This window comes from Leopardus geoffroyi, chromosome X (genome assembly GCF_018350155.1).
Source record: "Leopardus geoffroyi isolate Oge1 chromosome X, O.geoffroyi_Oge1_pat1.0, whole genome shotgun sequence".
Classification (NCBI taxonomy): Eukaryota; Metazoa; Chordata; class Mammalia; order Carnivora; family Felidae; genus Leopardus; species Leopardus geoffroyi.
Window position 1 is genome coordinate 1,087,215 of NC_059343.1, and position 13,305 is coordinate 1,100,519.

Consider the following 13,305-nt stretch of genomic DNA (forward strand, 5'->3'; position numbering starts at 1 on the left):
AGAGTTAACACAACATTTGTACAGGGATAGTTAACACAATCTAGTACAGGGAGAGTTAACACAACAACCTAAGTACAGGGAGAGTTAACACAACCTTAGTACAGCGAGATTTAATGCAACAACCTTAGCACAGGGATAGTTAACACAACTTTAGTAGAAGGAGAGTTAACAAAATCTTAGTACAGGGAGAGTTAACACAACAACCTTAGTACAGGGAGAGTTAAGACCACCTTAGTACAGGGAGACTTAACACAACATCCTTCATATAGGGAGTATTAACACAAGCTTAGTACAGGGAGATTTTACACAACCTTAGTACAGGGAGAGTTAACACAACAACTGTAGTACGGGGAGAGTTAAAACAACCCTAGCACAGGGAGAGTTAAAACAAACCTAGCACAGAGGGAGTTAACACAACCTAAGCAATGAGAGAGTTAACACATTTGTACAGGGAGCCTTAACACAACAACCTTCGTACAGGGAGAGTTAACACAACCTTAGTACAGGGAGAGTTAACACAACAACCTTCATACAGGGAGAATTAATACAACCACCTTTGTACAGGGAGAGTTAGCACAACAATCTTTGTACAGGGAGAGTTAACAAAAGGAGTTAACACAACAACATTCATACAGGGAGACTTAACACATCCTTTTTATAGGGAGAGTTAAGACAACAAGCTTCATATAGGGAGAGTTAACACAACGTTAGTCCAGGGAGAGTTAACAGCACCTTAGTACAGTGAGAGCTAACACAGCAATCTTAGTAAAGGGAGAGTTAACACAATCTTATACAGGGAGAGTTAACACAACAACCTTTTTACAGGGAGAGTTAACACAACCTTAGTACAGGGAGAGTTAACACAACCATTTTACAGGGAGAGTTAACACAACCATTTTACAGGGAGAGTTAACAGCAACCTTCGTAGAGGGAGACTTAAGACAACAACCTCAAACAGGAAGAGTTAACATCACTTTAGTACAGGGAGAGTTAACACAACCTTAGCACAAAGAGAATTAACACAACCTTAGCTCAGAGAGAGTTAAGACAAGTTTTGTATGTGGAGACTTAACAGAGCAACCTTCGTACAGGGAGAGTTAACACAACCTTCATACAGGGAGAGGTAAGACAACAAGCTTCATACAGGGTGATCCAACACAACCTTTGTACATGGAGAGCTAACACAACAACCTTAGTACAGCAAGAGCTAACACAACCTTCGTACAGGGAGAGTTAAGACAATAAGGTTCATACAGGGAGAGTTAACACAACAACCTTAGTACAAGGAGAGTTAACATAACCTTAGTATAGGGACAGTTAACACAATTTTAGTACAGGGAGTGTTAATACATCCTTCGTACAGGGAGAGTTAACATAATCTTAGTACAGGGAGAGTTAACACAATGTTAGTACAGGGAGAGTTAACACAATCTTTGTAGGGGGAGAGTTAACACAACCTTAGTACAGAGAGTTAACACAACAACCTTTGTACAGGGAGAGTTACCACAACCTTTGTACAATTTTAGTACACAATTTTAGTACAGGGAGTGTTAATACATCCTTCATACAGGGAGAGTTAACACAACTTTCGTACAGGGAGAGTTAACACAACAACCTTAGTACAAGGAGAGTTAACATAACCTTAGTATAGGGAGAGTTAACACAATTTTAGTACAGGGAGTGTTAACACAACCTTCGTACCGGGAAGATTCACACAACCTTAGTACAGAGAGTTCACACGACCTTAGTACAGGGAGAGTTAATACAACAACCTTTGTACAGGGAGAGTTACCACAACCTTTGTACAATTTTAGTACACAATTTTAGTACAGGGAGAATTAACACAACTTTAGTACATGGAGTGTTAACACAACTTTCGTACAGGGAGAGTTAATACAACAACCTTTGTACAGGGAGAGTTACCACAACCTTTGTACAATTTTAGTACAGGGAGAATTAACACAACTTTAGTACATGGAGTGTGAGCACAACCTTTGTACAGGGAGAGTTAACACAACAACCTTAGTACAGGGGGAGTTAAGGCAACCTTTGTACAGGACTAGTTAACACAACCTTAGTAGAATACCAAGTAATGAAAGGGTGACAACAGGTGATACAATCTTAATCAAGTAAGAGGCGGTGTAACTATAACAGAGCACTAACCATACAAACTCGCGCAGATTTAGTATGACTTTAACGGGATTTTATAGATAGAGCTTGTCGATAAATGGATAGAACTTGACTCCAGGGGCCTTACCCCCAGGAGACTCTTGGCAGTGTGTGGGCACGTTTTTGATTGTCACAGCCGGGATGGGGGCGCCCCTGGCCTGTGGCAGGTGGAGACCACAGTAGGCTCATCGCCCTACTGTGCACAGCACGCCCGGTCCCGGAGGGTCTTCCGGCCCCCGATGTCAGCCGTGCTGAGGTCCGGAAGCCCTGGCTTCACGGATCACACTTGGTAGGACCCTCATCACAGGGTACGAGTTAACACAGCATGACGACAGGCCCCCGGTCCCCTCGGGCCGCGTGCATCTTTGGGGCTGTGCAGTGAGCTCAGTGCGGGAGGAAACTGTAGCCTCGACGCTCGAGTTGGACGCAGGCGGACCTACCGCTATTCGCGTCCAGGCACGTGTGGAGCCGGCGCTCGTCATCCGTGTGCGGTGACCATGCTGTGGGTCGCGCCCGTCTCCAAGGGCCATCTGCCCACGTGGGACGTGAGTGGCCACGGTCAGCGAGGTCGCCCCGACCCTGCACCCGTGCGAAACACTGTGCAAGAGGAAAAGCGCAACGCGATGATGATTTGCCGGGTCTTGGAAGACTTGGCGCATCACTCGCAGGCACGAGCTGTGAAGGTCCCCAGACGGAGCCGTGGGCACCACATAAGCGACAGGCGTCGCGGCTCTGAGGCCCCCTTGCAGGGGAGGTCGCTGCCAAGAGTCGGGACGCAAAGGGTGAAGCTGTTGGAAGGCCACGTGGCCGTGCACGCGCTTCTGTGTGTCCCTGGCCCTCGCGTGTCCTCGTCTTTGGGGCGCGAGGCTTCCTTCTGACGCTGTGTCTTGGCCGGGACGGGTCCCAGGCTGTTTCTTTGCGGGGCGATGCTGTTCCGGGCCCGACGGCGGGGCAGGCGGGGGGCGGTTTATTGAGCATCTTGTGGAGCCAGACGGGGTGGGGGGGACGGCGGGAGGCGGTACCCCAGAGCCGCTCGGGCGCCCCCTTGCGGGCTGCCCGGCCGCGGGAGGGGCTCGTCGCGCGCTGCTTGCTCCGGGCCGCCCTCCCCCCAGCCCGGGCCCTCACCCGCGCTGAGGACCAACCTGTCCGCTAGATGGCGACACCCTGGACACCTGGTCGACCCCACAGCGCCCCCAGCGGCACGAACAGGTGCTTCCCGAGTGCACAGTGGAAGCGGATTCGTATTTGGTTTGGTTTGTTTTCGTTTTTTGTTTTATCTTGTTTTATTTTATTTTATTTTACTTTATTTTATTTTATTTTGTTTTATTTTTTATTTTATTTTATTTTGTTTTGTTTTATTTTTTATTTTATTTTGTTTTGTTTTATTTTATTTTTGTTTTGTTTTATATTGTTTTATTTTCTTTTGTTTTATTTTCTTTTTTGTTTTATTTTATTTTTTGTTTTGTTTTATTTTATTTTTTGTTTTATTTTATTTTATTTTTTGTTTTATTTTGTTTGATATTGCTTTATTTTCTTTTGTTTTATTTTATTTTTTGTTTTATTTTATTTTATTTTGTTTTCTTTTCTTTTCTTTTTTCTTTTCTTTTTTGTTTTATTTTATTTTATTTTGTTTTATTTTATTTTATTTTATTTTACTTTATTTTATTTTATTTTGTTTTGTTTTTTATTTTATTTTGTTTTGTTTTATTTTATTTTATTTTACTTTATTTTATTTTATTTTGTTTTATTTTTTATTTTATTTTGTTTTGTTTTATTTTATTTCATTTCATTTCATTATATTTTATTTTATGTTATTTTGTTTCATTTTGTTTTGTTTTATTTCATTTCATTTTACTTTATTTCATTTCATTGTATTTTGTTTTGTTTTATTTTATTTCATTTATCTTATTTTATTATATTTCATTTCATTATATTTTATGTTATTTTGTTTTGTTTTGTTATGTTTTATTTTATTTTATTTATTTTATTATATTTCATTTCATTATATTTTGTTTTGTTTTGTTTCGCTTTGTCTTATTTTGTTTCATTACATTTCATTTTATTTTATTTCATTTTATTCTATTCTATTCTATTCTATTTTGTTTTGTTTTATTTCATTCCATTTTATTTTATTTTATTATATTTTATTTTGTTTTCTTATGTTTTATTTTATTTATTTTATTTATTACACTTTAGTTCATTTTATTTTATTTTATTTTATTTTATTTATTTTATTTTATTCTAATTTATTTTTCTTGTTCCTTATTTTGTATTTAAATGTAACTTAATTTTTTCTTTTCTTTATTTCATCTTACTTTATTTTATATTTTAATTAGTTTTATTTATTTATTTTTAATTTTTTTAATGTTTATTTATTTTTGAGACAGAGTGCGAGTCGGGGAGGGACAGAGAGAGAGGGAGACGCAGAATCTGAAGCAGGTTCCAAGCTCTGAGCTGTCAGCACAGAGCCTGATGTGGGGCTCGAACCCACGAACCCGCGAGATTGTGACCTGAGCCAAAGTTGGACGCTTAACCGACTGAGCCACCCAGGCGCCCCCCTTTTTTAAAAAAATTTTTTTAAATGCTTATTTATATTTGAGACAGAGGGAGACAAAGCCCGAGTGTAATTTTTTATTTTATTTATTTGTTTCATGTACTCGATTCTGTTCTGTTTAAAATACTTATTTATTCAAATTTTATTTATTTTGTTTTATGTACTCTAGTCTAAATATTTAAATACCTTAGTATTTAAAATATTAATTTAACATATTCAAATATTTGTTTAAGTTCTGTTTAAACACTTTTTTGTTTTCAATTTAAAAAATTAACTGGAGGTTTCAATTTAAAATTTAATTTGGCAATGTTATTGTTTTTATTTTTAAACATTTTTTTAATTTTTAATTTTTTTGAAAATGTTATTGTTTTAAAATAGAAATACCACAAAGTTCACTGTTTTAATTGTTTTGCATGCCCAGACCTGTGGCTCTGAGCCCATTCACACTGTTTTGCACTTATCACCACCATCTGTCTCCAGAACTTTCCATCTTCCCAAACTGAAGCTGTGTCCCCATGAACCACTGACTCCCTGTCCCCGCCCCCAGCCCCTGTCTCCACCAACTAGTCTCTGTCTCTATGGATGTGTCTTGTTTAGAGACGCCATATACGTGGGATCACACAGGATCTGTCCTGTGTCTGGCTTGTGTCACTGAGCATCATGTCCCCAAGGTCCATGCACGTTGTAGCAGGTGCAGAACGTCCTTCCTTTTCAAGCCTGCATAACAGTCCACTGTGCGCATGGACCAGTCTGCTCATCCTTCCATCCATCCGTGGACACTTGGTTCTTCCACATCTTGGCTCCCGTGGACAACGCTCCAGTGAGCACGGAACCACAAGTGTCTTTTCCAAGGTCCACTTAGAATTCCTTGGAGTCCACACGCAGAAGCAGAACTCCTGGTTTCCACAACCGTTGTGTCTGAGTTTTTAAGGAACTGCCATAGCGTTCTCCATGGCAGCATTGTGTCCTCTGAAATCACATCCCTGCCTCCCCGCGCTTCTGTGAGTGTGGTCCCCAGGGCGCTCGCTCACCGCTGGCCCCTTGTTTCCGAGGTTCTGTTTGCCGCCTGTGAGCTGGGTGTGTTTGACCTCCTCTCCGAGGCCCCGGAGCCCCTGGGCTCGGCGGCAGTGGCTGTGCGTCTGGGCACCAGCTCCCATGGGACACAGCTCCTGCTGGACACCTGTGTGTCCCTGAAGCTGCTTCAGGTGGAGACGAGCAGAGGAAAAGGTAAGCCGGCTTGGCATTTCAATACGTACGCGGCACAATTTTCCCGTGAGGAACCAGAGAATAAGTATTTCCAGCCGTGTAGGACATGTTGAAGCAGCTTTGGGCTCACGGAGGCTTTATGTAAATGAGCCGGCGTGCCTGGATTTCAATAAAACTTTATTTACAAACACAAGCAGTGGGCCACGTTTACTGCCCAGGCTGTACTTTGCTGACCGCATTCTAGGGGTCTCCAAGTGCTGGTGCATGCATTGCTACCCTCACGAGTTATCCAGTGAGCAAGCGAAAAATGGGGGGAAATCGCCCACAAGGGAGTAATTTTCAATCAAACTAAATCTATCCCGTTAAAGAGTTGCCATTCGATACGACGTTATATCCTTATTTTGGTGTTGAGATGGCTTTTCTCTTATGAAATGTGGTGATGGTGGGTTCTGTTTTGCTTTTAATGTCCTTACTTGGCAAAATTCAAGATTTTAGCTGTATGTTGCTCGTTCTGTCCATTTTTAGGATGGGAGATTCGTGAACCCTGGTTCCCAGGACAGGAGACAAGGACGCACGCTCAGGCACGGGATTGGCCATTTACAGACGTGCAGGGAGGGGGTAGCTCGCAGCCAGGACTTGCCTCAAAGCTGCACGGTGGCCTCTGGGCATATGACAGTGACTTAGAATCCAACCTATTCTTTGTGTTTCTTTGCAGCTTTATATAAAAACACAGAGCTCTCCAGCACCTACCTGGTCAGGGCCAGTCCCAAGTACCAGGGCAACATGCTTCTGTACCTGGCCAGGACGACGTACCTGTGCTGGGGCCACCTGGCCCAGGCCGTGAGGTGGGTGAGGGGTCGGCGGTGTGGACGGGGCCCCAGGGTTCCCTGCAGGCTGGTTTCAGGGCATCTGTGCAGTTGAACTGCCAGGTTTCCCTTAGAATCAAATGGAACCCTGCTGGGTCTGGGGTCCAGAGCAGGTGTGAGAAACCCCCTGGTCCTGACCGACATAATTCACATAGTGCTAATCTGTCCTGATGACAAGTCCTTGACCTTCAGTGGTGCCCAGGGAAAGGGCCTTGGGCTGAGGAAGCAAAGTGGGGAAGGGGGTGTACAATAAGATACTGCTCCCACAACTATTCTTGGGGTTGGCACTGGGGGCGTCTGTGGCTGGACCAGAGTCTGAGGTGAGGTGTCCTGAGCTGTGCAGGGAGTTGAGCAGCATCCCTGGTCTTCTCCCACCACGTGTTGGTACAATCATTCCAACTATGATAATTAAAAAAATGTCCCAATATTTCAAGTGCCTCTTGGGGACAGAATCACCTGCAAGTGGAAACTGCTGACATAGACAGATGGGTGGGTAGGTGGGTAGATAATAGATACATGGATGGATGGATGGATGGATAGCTAGATACATTGATATGACGGATCATGGATAGATATAGGGATGGATAGATAGATAGATAGATAGATAGATAGATAGATAGATAGATATAATGGATGGGTGAATGGATGGATAGATAGATAGATAGATAGATAGATAGATAGATAGATAGATATAGGACGGATAGATAGGATGGATGGATAGATAGGATAGATGGATAGATAGATAGATAGATAGATAGATAGATAGATAGATATAATGGATGGGTGAATGGATGGTAGGATGGATGGATAGATAGATAGATGGTAGATATGAGGGATGGATAGATGGATGGATGGATGGGTAGATAGATAGAGAGACAGACATGATGGATGGATGGGTAGATGGATGGATGGATAGATAGGTAGATAGATAGATAGATAGATAGATAGATAGATAGACAGACATGATGGATGGATGGGTAGATAGATAGATAGACAGACATGATGGATGGATGGGTAGATGGATGGATGGATAGATAGATAGATAGATAGATAGATAGATAGATATAGGACGGATAGATAGAATGGATGGATAGATAGGATAGATGGATAGATAGATAGATAGATAGATAGATAGATAGATATAATGGATGGGTGAATGGATGGTAGGATGGATGGATAGATAGATAGATGATAGATAGATGATAGATAGATAGATGGTAGATATGAGGGATGGATAGATGGATGGATGGATGGGTAGATAGATAGATAGACAGACAGACATGATGGATGGATGGGTAGATGGATGGATGGATAGATCATACATACATACATACATACATACATACATACATACATACATGTGATGGATGGATGCACGGATAGGGAGGTAGATCAATAGTAGATAGATATTGATAGATATTAATAGACAGATATTGATGAATAGGTATAGGTATGTGACAGATACTGATAGGCATTGGTAATAGCATAGCATGGGCCCTTCTGTCCCCAGATGGCGGCCGACAAGTCCTCTGGCCTCAGCATCGCCCAATCGCACATCACTTCCTGCTCCCTTTACGCGGTCGTTAGATTCTGTCCTTCCTCGCTCACACGGCAAAGCCAGGCTACACGTGTGGCCCGTGGCCCTGGACATGCATGTGTTCCGCACCAGAAGGGGGTCCGTGCCCACGTTTGGTCACTGAGTTCTGTCCCTTGTGTGTTCTCTCTGTGATGGGAGGTGGGAAGTTCGACCCCTTGTGTGTATCTGCTGGTTTCCCAGACTGTGTCAGGCCCTGGGTGACCGCGTCCTGGCTGTTTGCAGGGACGGCAAGAACCAGTACCAGGAGGCATTTGGGGTTCCCTCCAATGAACTCTTCACGGCCATCTACAGGTAATGCCCCACGTGGCCGCTTACAGGATGACGTTTACGTCACACGTCCTCGCGGGGCTGAATCCATATTCCAACAGAGCCAAACAGAAGCAAGTTGATACTTAAAACAAAACAAAACAAAGCAAAAAAAAGCAGCCGACTTTGCTGCTGTGATGTCTGTGCTGGTGAGTTTCCTGAGCAGGTGGGAATCTGTCCGTCCCTTCACAGGGCTCGATGCCCAGCATCAGTGATGTGCAAAAACGAGGCACACTTTTTACTTGGGGCAGACTTACGCAGGTAGTGGGTTCGCTCCAGTCTGAACACGGGTGTGGTGTGGACGTGGGGTCTGGTGTTGAAGTTCTGAGCTGCTGATGCCCCAGTGGCTGTTTCCAGGGTTCCCGGGTGGCTAACGGCCCGGAAAGAAGGACAGGCAGGGGCTGGGAAGTCCTCTGGGCTGTGCCTCTGCTCCCCTCCTGTCCTTCCAAGACCCCTGCTTCTTTGGCCACCCTTGTCCCCATGTCCCCCGGCTCCCGCTGTTTGGGGCCACTGCCCGAGGGTGCGTGGACCTGATGACCTGTCACATGGGGTGTGGGACACCTTCCTGAGCTCCCTGAATTCAAACCAGCAGAACCCCAATTCTGGTGGCAATGGGCCCCCAGAGCGGCTTCCAGAGACCAAGGACCATGACATTCAGCCCCACAGCAGGTGACCTCAGGCGGGTTTGCTGGGCGGCCGAGCAGTGGCTCCCGACAGCACGCGCTGTCCGGGAGGCGCACACATCGATGTCCGCACGCGCGCCTTCACGACCTGCCTGTGGCACACGGCTGGTTGCTCGGAGCCCCACCTTGTCCGCGATGGGCGCACGGGCTGTGGCGTGGCCTTGACGAGCCGGTTTTGCAGGTCTGAGGGCGAGCGTGTGCAGTTCATGCGCGGTCTGCAGGACGTCTGGAGCGTCAGCGGGAGAGCGGTGCTGGAGGCCTTCGACCTGTCTCCGTTCCGGCTCATCTGCGACGTCGGCGGTGAGCGGGGGCGCAGCGCGCGGGGCTCGGGCCCTGCGAGCCCGCGAGGCAATACGGTGGGAGTCCCACTGAGGGTCGGGGCGCAAGCGTCCCGTTCCCGTGCACCTGTGGGGACGTCAGCTCCTCCCCGAGCACCACCTGCCCTCTGTGGCTCTGACCCGGGGCCTGCGGGCGGGACCCACAATCTGTGCTCCCAGGGACGCCGATCCCGCCCATGCACGGGCCACGCAGGTGCAGACGCGGCCTGGCTCAGCGGGGCCGGAAAGTTGAGGGGGCGAGCTTCCCAGGTGCCTGCAGGCGCACGCGGAACACGGTCCGGGGCCCGGCCGGGGGGCTGTCCTGTGCACACAGGGTGCGGACGTGGGGCTCAGGTGAGGTCCAGGCGTTAGCAGCGAGGGTCTGCCGATCCTCTGTGCCTTTTGAGCAAACGCTCTTGCCCTCACCGCGGCGCGCTGCGTTCGCGACCGAGCCCGCGTCCCTGAGCACCAGCCCCCGGGAGACGCAGGTTCTGGGGGCAGGTTGGAGGCTCGCCGGTTTGGGCCGAGCTGCCTGGGGTGTGGCCCCGGATGCATCGAGGGGCCCGTCGTCTGTCCCCGGTCACCTGCAGGCTGCTCCGGGGCTCTGGCCAAGGAGTGCACGGCCCTGTACCCTGGGTGTCGGGTCACCGTCTTCGACACCCCCGATGTCGTGCGCGCGGCCAAGGAGCACTTCTCATTCCTGGAGGACGACCGCATCCGCTTCTGGGAAGGTGGGTTCGCCTGTGCTGTGCGTGTGCACGGGGACCCGGGGAGGCGCCCCCGGGCCGCTCGGGACCTGTGAATCTTAGACTTGGGGTGCGATCCGGCCGTGCGATCCACCCTCTACGGCCCAGGGCATCCGCGATGGGAGCCTCCGACCTGTTGGCTGGGGCGTCCCGAAATCCGTGCTTAGGGACCTGTGTGCTCGTGACCTTCGCAAAGAAGATGGAAATGGAAACCGCGTCCCGCGTCCGAAGGACGGAGGGACAGAGAGGGGCCCCAAACACCGTGCCGACTTTTCTGCACCAGGGCTGGGAACCCCTGGGGACCGTGTGCCACGGCCCAGGTGACCTTGCCATGCTGGGTGTCGTTTTCGTCCGGCGGGGCTGAGTCGTGCGCTGACCCCAGGCCACCTGCCCGTGCCGCAGGAGATTTCTTCGAAGACCCCCTTCCGGAGGCAGACCTCTACGTCCTGGCGAGGGTCCTGCACGACTGGAGCGACGCACGATGTGCCCGTTTGCTGGCGAGGATCCGTCAGGCCTGCAAACCAGGTAGCTCGTGGGGCCTCGTGTCCACACAGAGTGGGGACCCCGTTCAGGGGGCCGTGTTGCCGCGGTCTCGTTTGGGTCAAGCCATTCATTGAACCCCCGCGGCGTGCATACCCATCCTGTAACGCATCGCACTTCAACCCGCGGGAAGTTGCAGGCTCTCGTGGTGCACAGCTCTCTCCTGGTTGGACCCCCGGGTGGCCGGGCGGGGGTCACTTTGTGCACACGCTTTTCTCCTGCCTGGTGGAGACCTGGCTGGTGCCCGGGGGGAGTCGGGGGGCGTCGGGTGCGGGCCCCGATGAGGGCATAAGGCACCCAGGGCGGCAGGGGACTCAGAGGGGCTGGGGGCTTGGACAGGAGCCTGGGAGGAGGGGGGGGGGTCCTCAGGCCGGCCCATCCCTGTCCCTTGCTGACAGCCGCCTGTCCCCGTGACAGGGGGCGCTGTCCTGGTGATTGAAAGCCTCCTGGACGCGGACGGCCGGGGCCCTCTGACCACACAGCTCTACTCGCTGAACATGCTCGTGCAGACAGAGGGCCGGGAGAGGACCCCTGCCCAGTACCTCGCGCTCCTGGGTCCTGCCGGCTTCTGGGACGTGCAGTACAGGAGGACCGGGGGCCTGTACGATGCCATCCTAGGCAGGACGGGGCTCCCTGCCGGCTGCAGCTAGCAGCCCGACCCGAGCACCCCCGAAAAGGGCGACCTCCGTGGGCTTCCTCGTTTGGGGGGCTTGACAAGGGACTGGGGGTCTCTGCTCACGGTTGAGGGATGTGCATCGCTCGGTGGATTTTGCCTTGTTGTGCTTTGTTGTATTCTGTCCTATCCTATCGTATCCTGTATTCTGTTCTGTGCTATTCTATTCTGTTCTATTCTTTCTATTCTATTCTATTCTATTCTATTCTATTCTATTCTATTCTATTCTGTTCTGTTCTATTCTATTCTATTCTATTCTATTCTATTCTATTCTATTTCCAGCTTTCTGACACTATAATTGACAAAATTATACACGTTTAAGCTGTACAACGTGGTAATTTGATGTACACACACATTGTGCAGTGACAACCAGAACTGAGCTAATTCACAGACACCCCCCGCCCCCTGCCCCGGCCTCGCCATGCTAACATGAAGCCCCAGGACTCAGTCCACTGACGCCTGGAAGTTTGTGGCCCGTTGACCACCGTGTCCCCCGCCCCACCCCCACGCCTGCACACCACAGCTCTGTCCTCTGCATCGATGACCTTGGTCGTTGCTGGGTTTTTTTTTGGATTCCACCGAGAAGTGAGGCCATATGGTGTTTGCCTTCCTCTGTCGGACTTACTTCCCTCAGCGTCCTCATGGCCATTTATGTTAACTTTTCTCTCGGTGTGGCAAGCTGGAACGCAAAATTCGCCGTTTTAAGCCTTCTTTGGTGCACGGCGAGCTGGCATGAGGACATTCGCCTGGTCGTGCAGACAGACCCACTGTTTGTGTCCAGAACTTTCTCATCGTCAGGATGAAGCTCTGTCCCCGTGAAACACCGGCTCTCCGTCCACGTCCCCGGTCCCTGGTCCCTCCACCCCCCACCCCCCACCTTACGTTCTGTATCTATGAGGTTGGCTGATCTAGATTAAACTTCACTACTTTAATAATGGGCATGTATCTCTGTGTGTGTTTCCCCAAAATCGTAACCTCTTCAGGACCAGATGCAGGGTTTTCTGCCCTGAATCTACGCGTTGAGTGGCCCAGACAAAGTAATTCCCGGCCCACAAACTGGCAAGTGCTCTGGGACTTAGGGAATTAAGCCTGGGGACCCGTGATTTCAAGGTGGCCCATTAAAGTGCACCATGCTGGGGGGGGGGTCCAGGCGGTCTGGTTAAAGCCGACATTGTTCCTGGGGGAGGCCACGCCTGGGGACATGAGCTGTGGGGGGACAGCCTGGCGCTGGGGCCCCCGATCCCAGCATCCGCGGCCACTCAGCACTTGGGCAGGACAGCTGCCTTGATGGACCCCAGCCTGCACACCAAAGACAGAGGCTGCACAACCCGTGATGCCCAGAGTATCTTAAACCTCCCAAAGCGGTGGTTCTCGACGGGGGTGATTGTGTCCTCCTGGGGGGACACAAGGAAATGGCATCTTGGCCTGTCACTCTGAGGACGGGGTCGACGGTGGCTGGAGACCACAGACACGGCTCCGTGCCCGGGACACCCCAGCTCACAGGGCCCCAGCCCCACACGTCCACAGCCCTGAGGCCGCGAGATGCTCTGTTAAGAGGGGGCCACATGGGAGCTTCACCGGTGCTCGTGGCTACGGCGACAAGGTTGGCTTTTAGGGTCAGGCAGACCTCCCAGCAGGACGTTGGGGG

The 13,305-nt window shown here is 49.4% G+C and overlaps 1 protein-coding gene across 1 annotated transcript; it reads left to right on the plus strand.

Annotated features, from left to right (window-relative positions):
• Positions 1-2,666: 2,666 nt before the first annotated feature.
• ASMT (acetylserotonin O-methyltransferase) lies at positions 2,667-12,594 on the plus strand. The gene is made up of 8 exons (XM_045472570.1): positions 2,667-2,868; positions 5,549-5,950; positions 6,645-6,774; positions 8,615-8,683; positions 9,563-9,681; positions 10,289-10,429; positions 10,847-10,969; positions 11,402-12,594. The coding sequence occupies exons 1-8, from the start codon at positions 2,667-2,669 to the stop codon at positions 11,632-11,634; spliced, it is 1,419 nt and encodes a 472-aa protein (XP_045328526.1). The 3' UTR covers positions 11,635-12,594.
• The last annotated feature ends 711 nt before the right edge of the window (positions 12,595-13,305 follow it).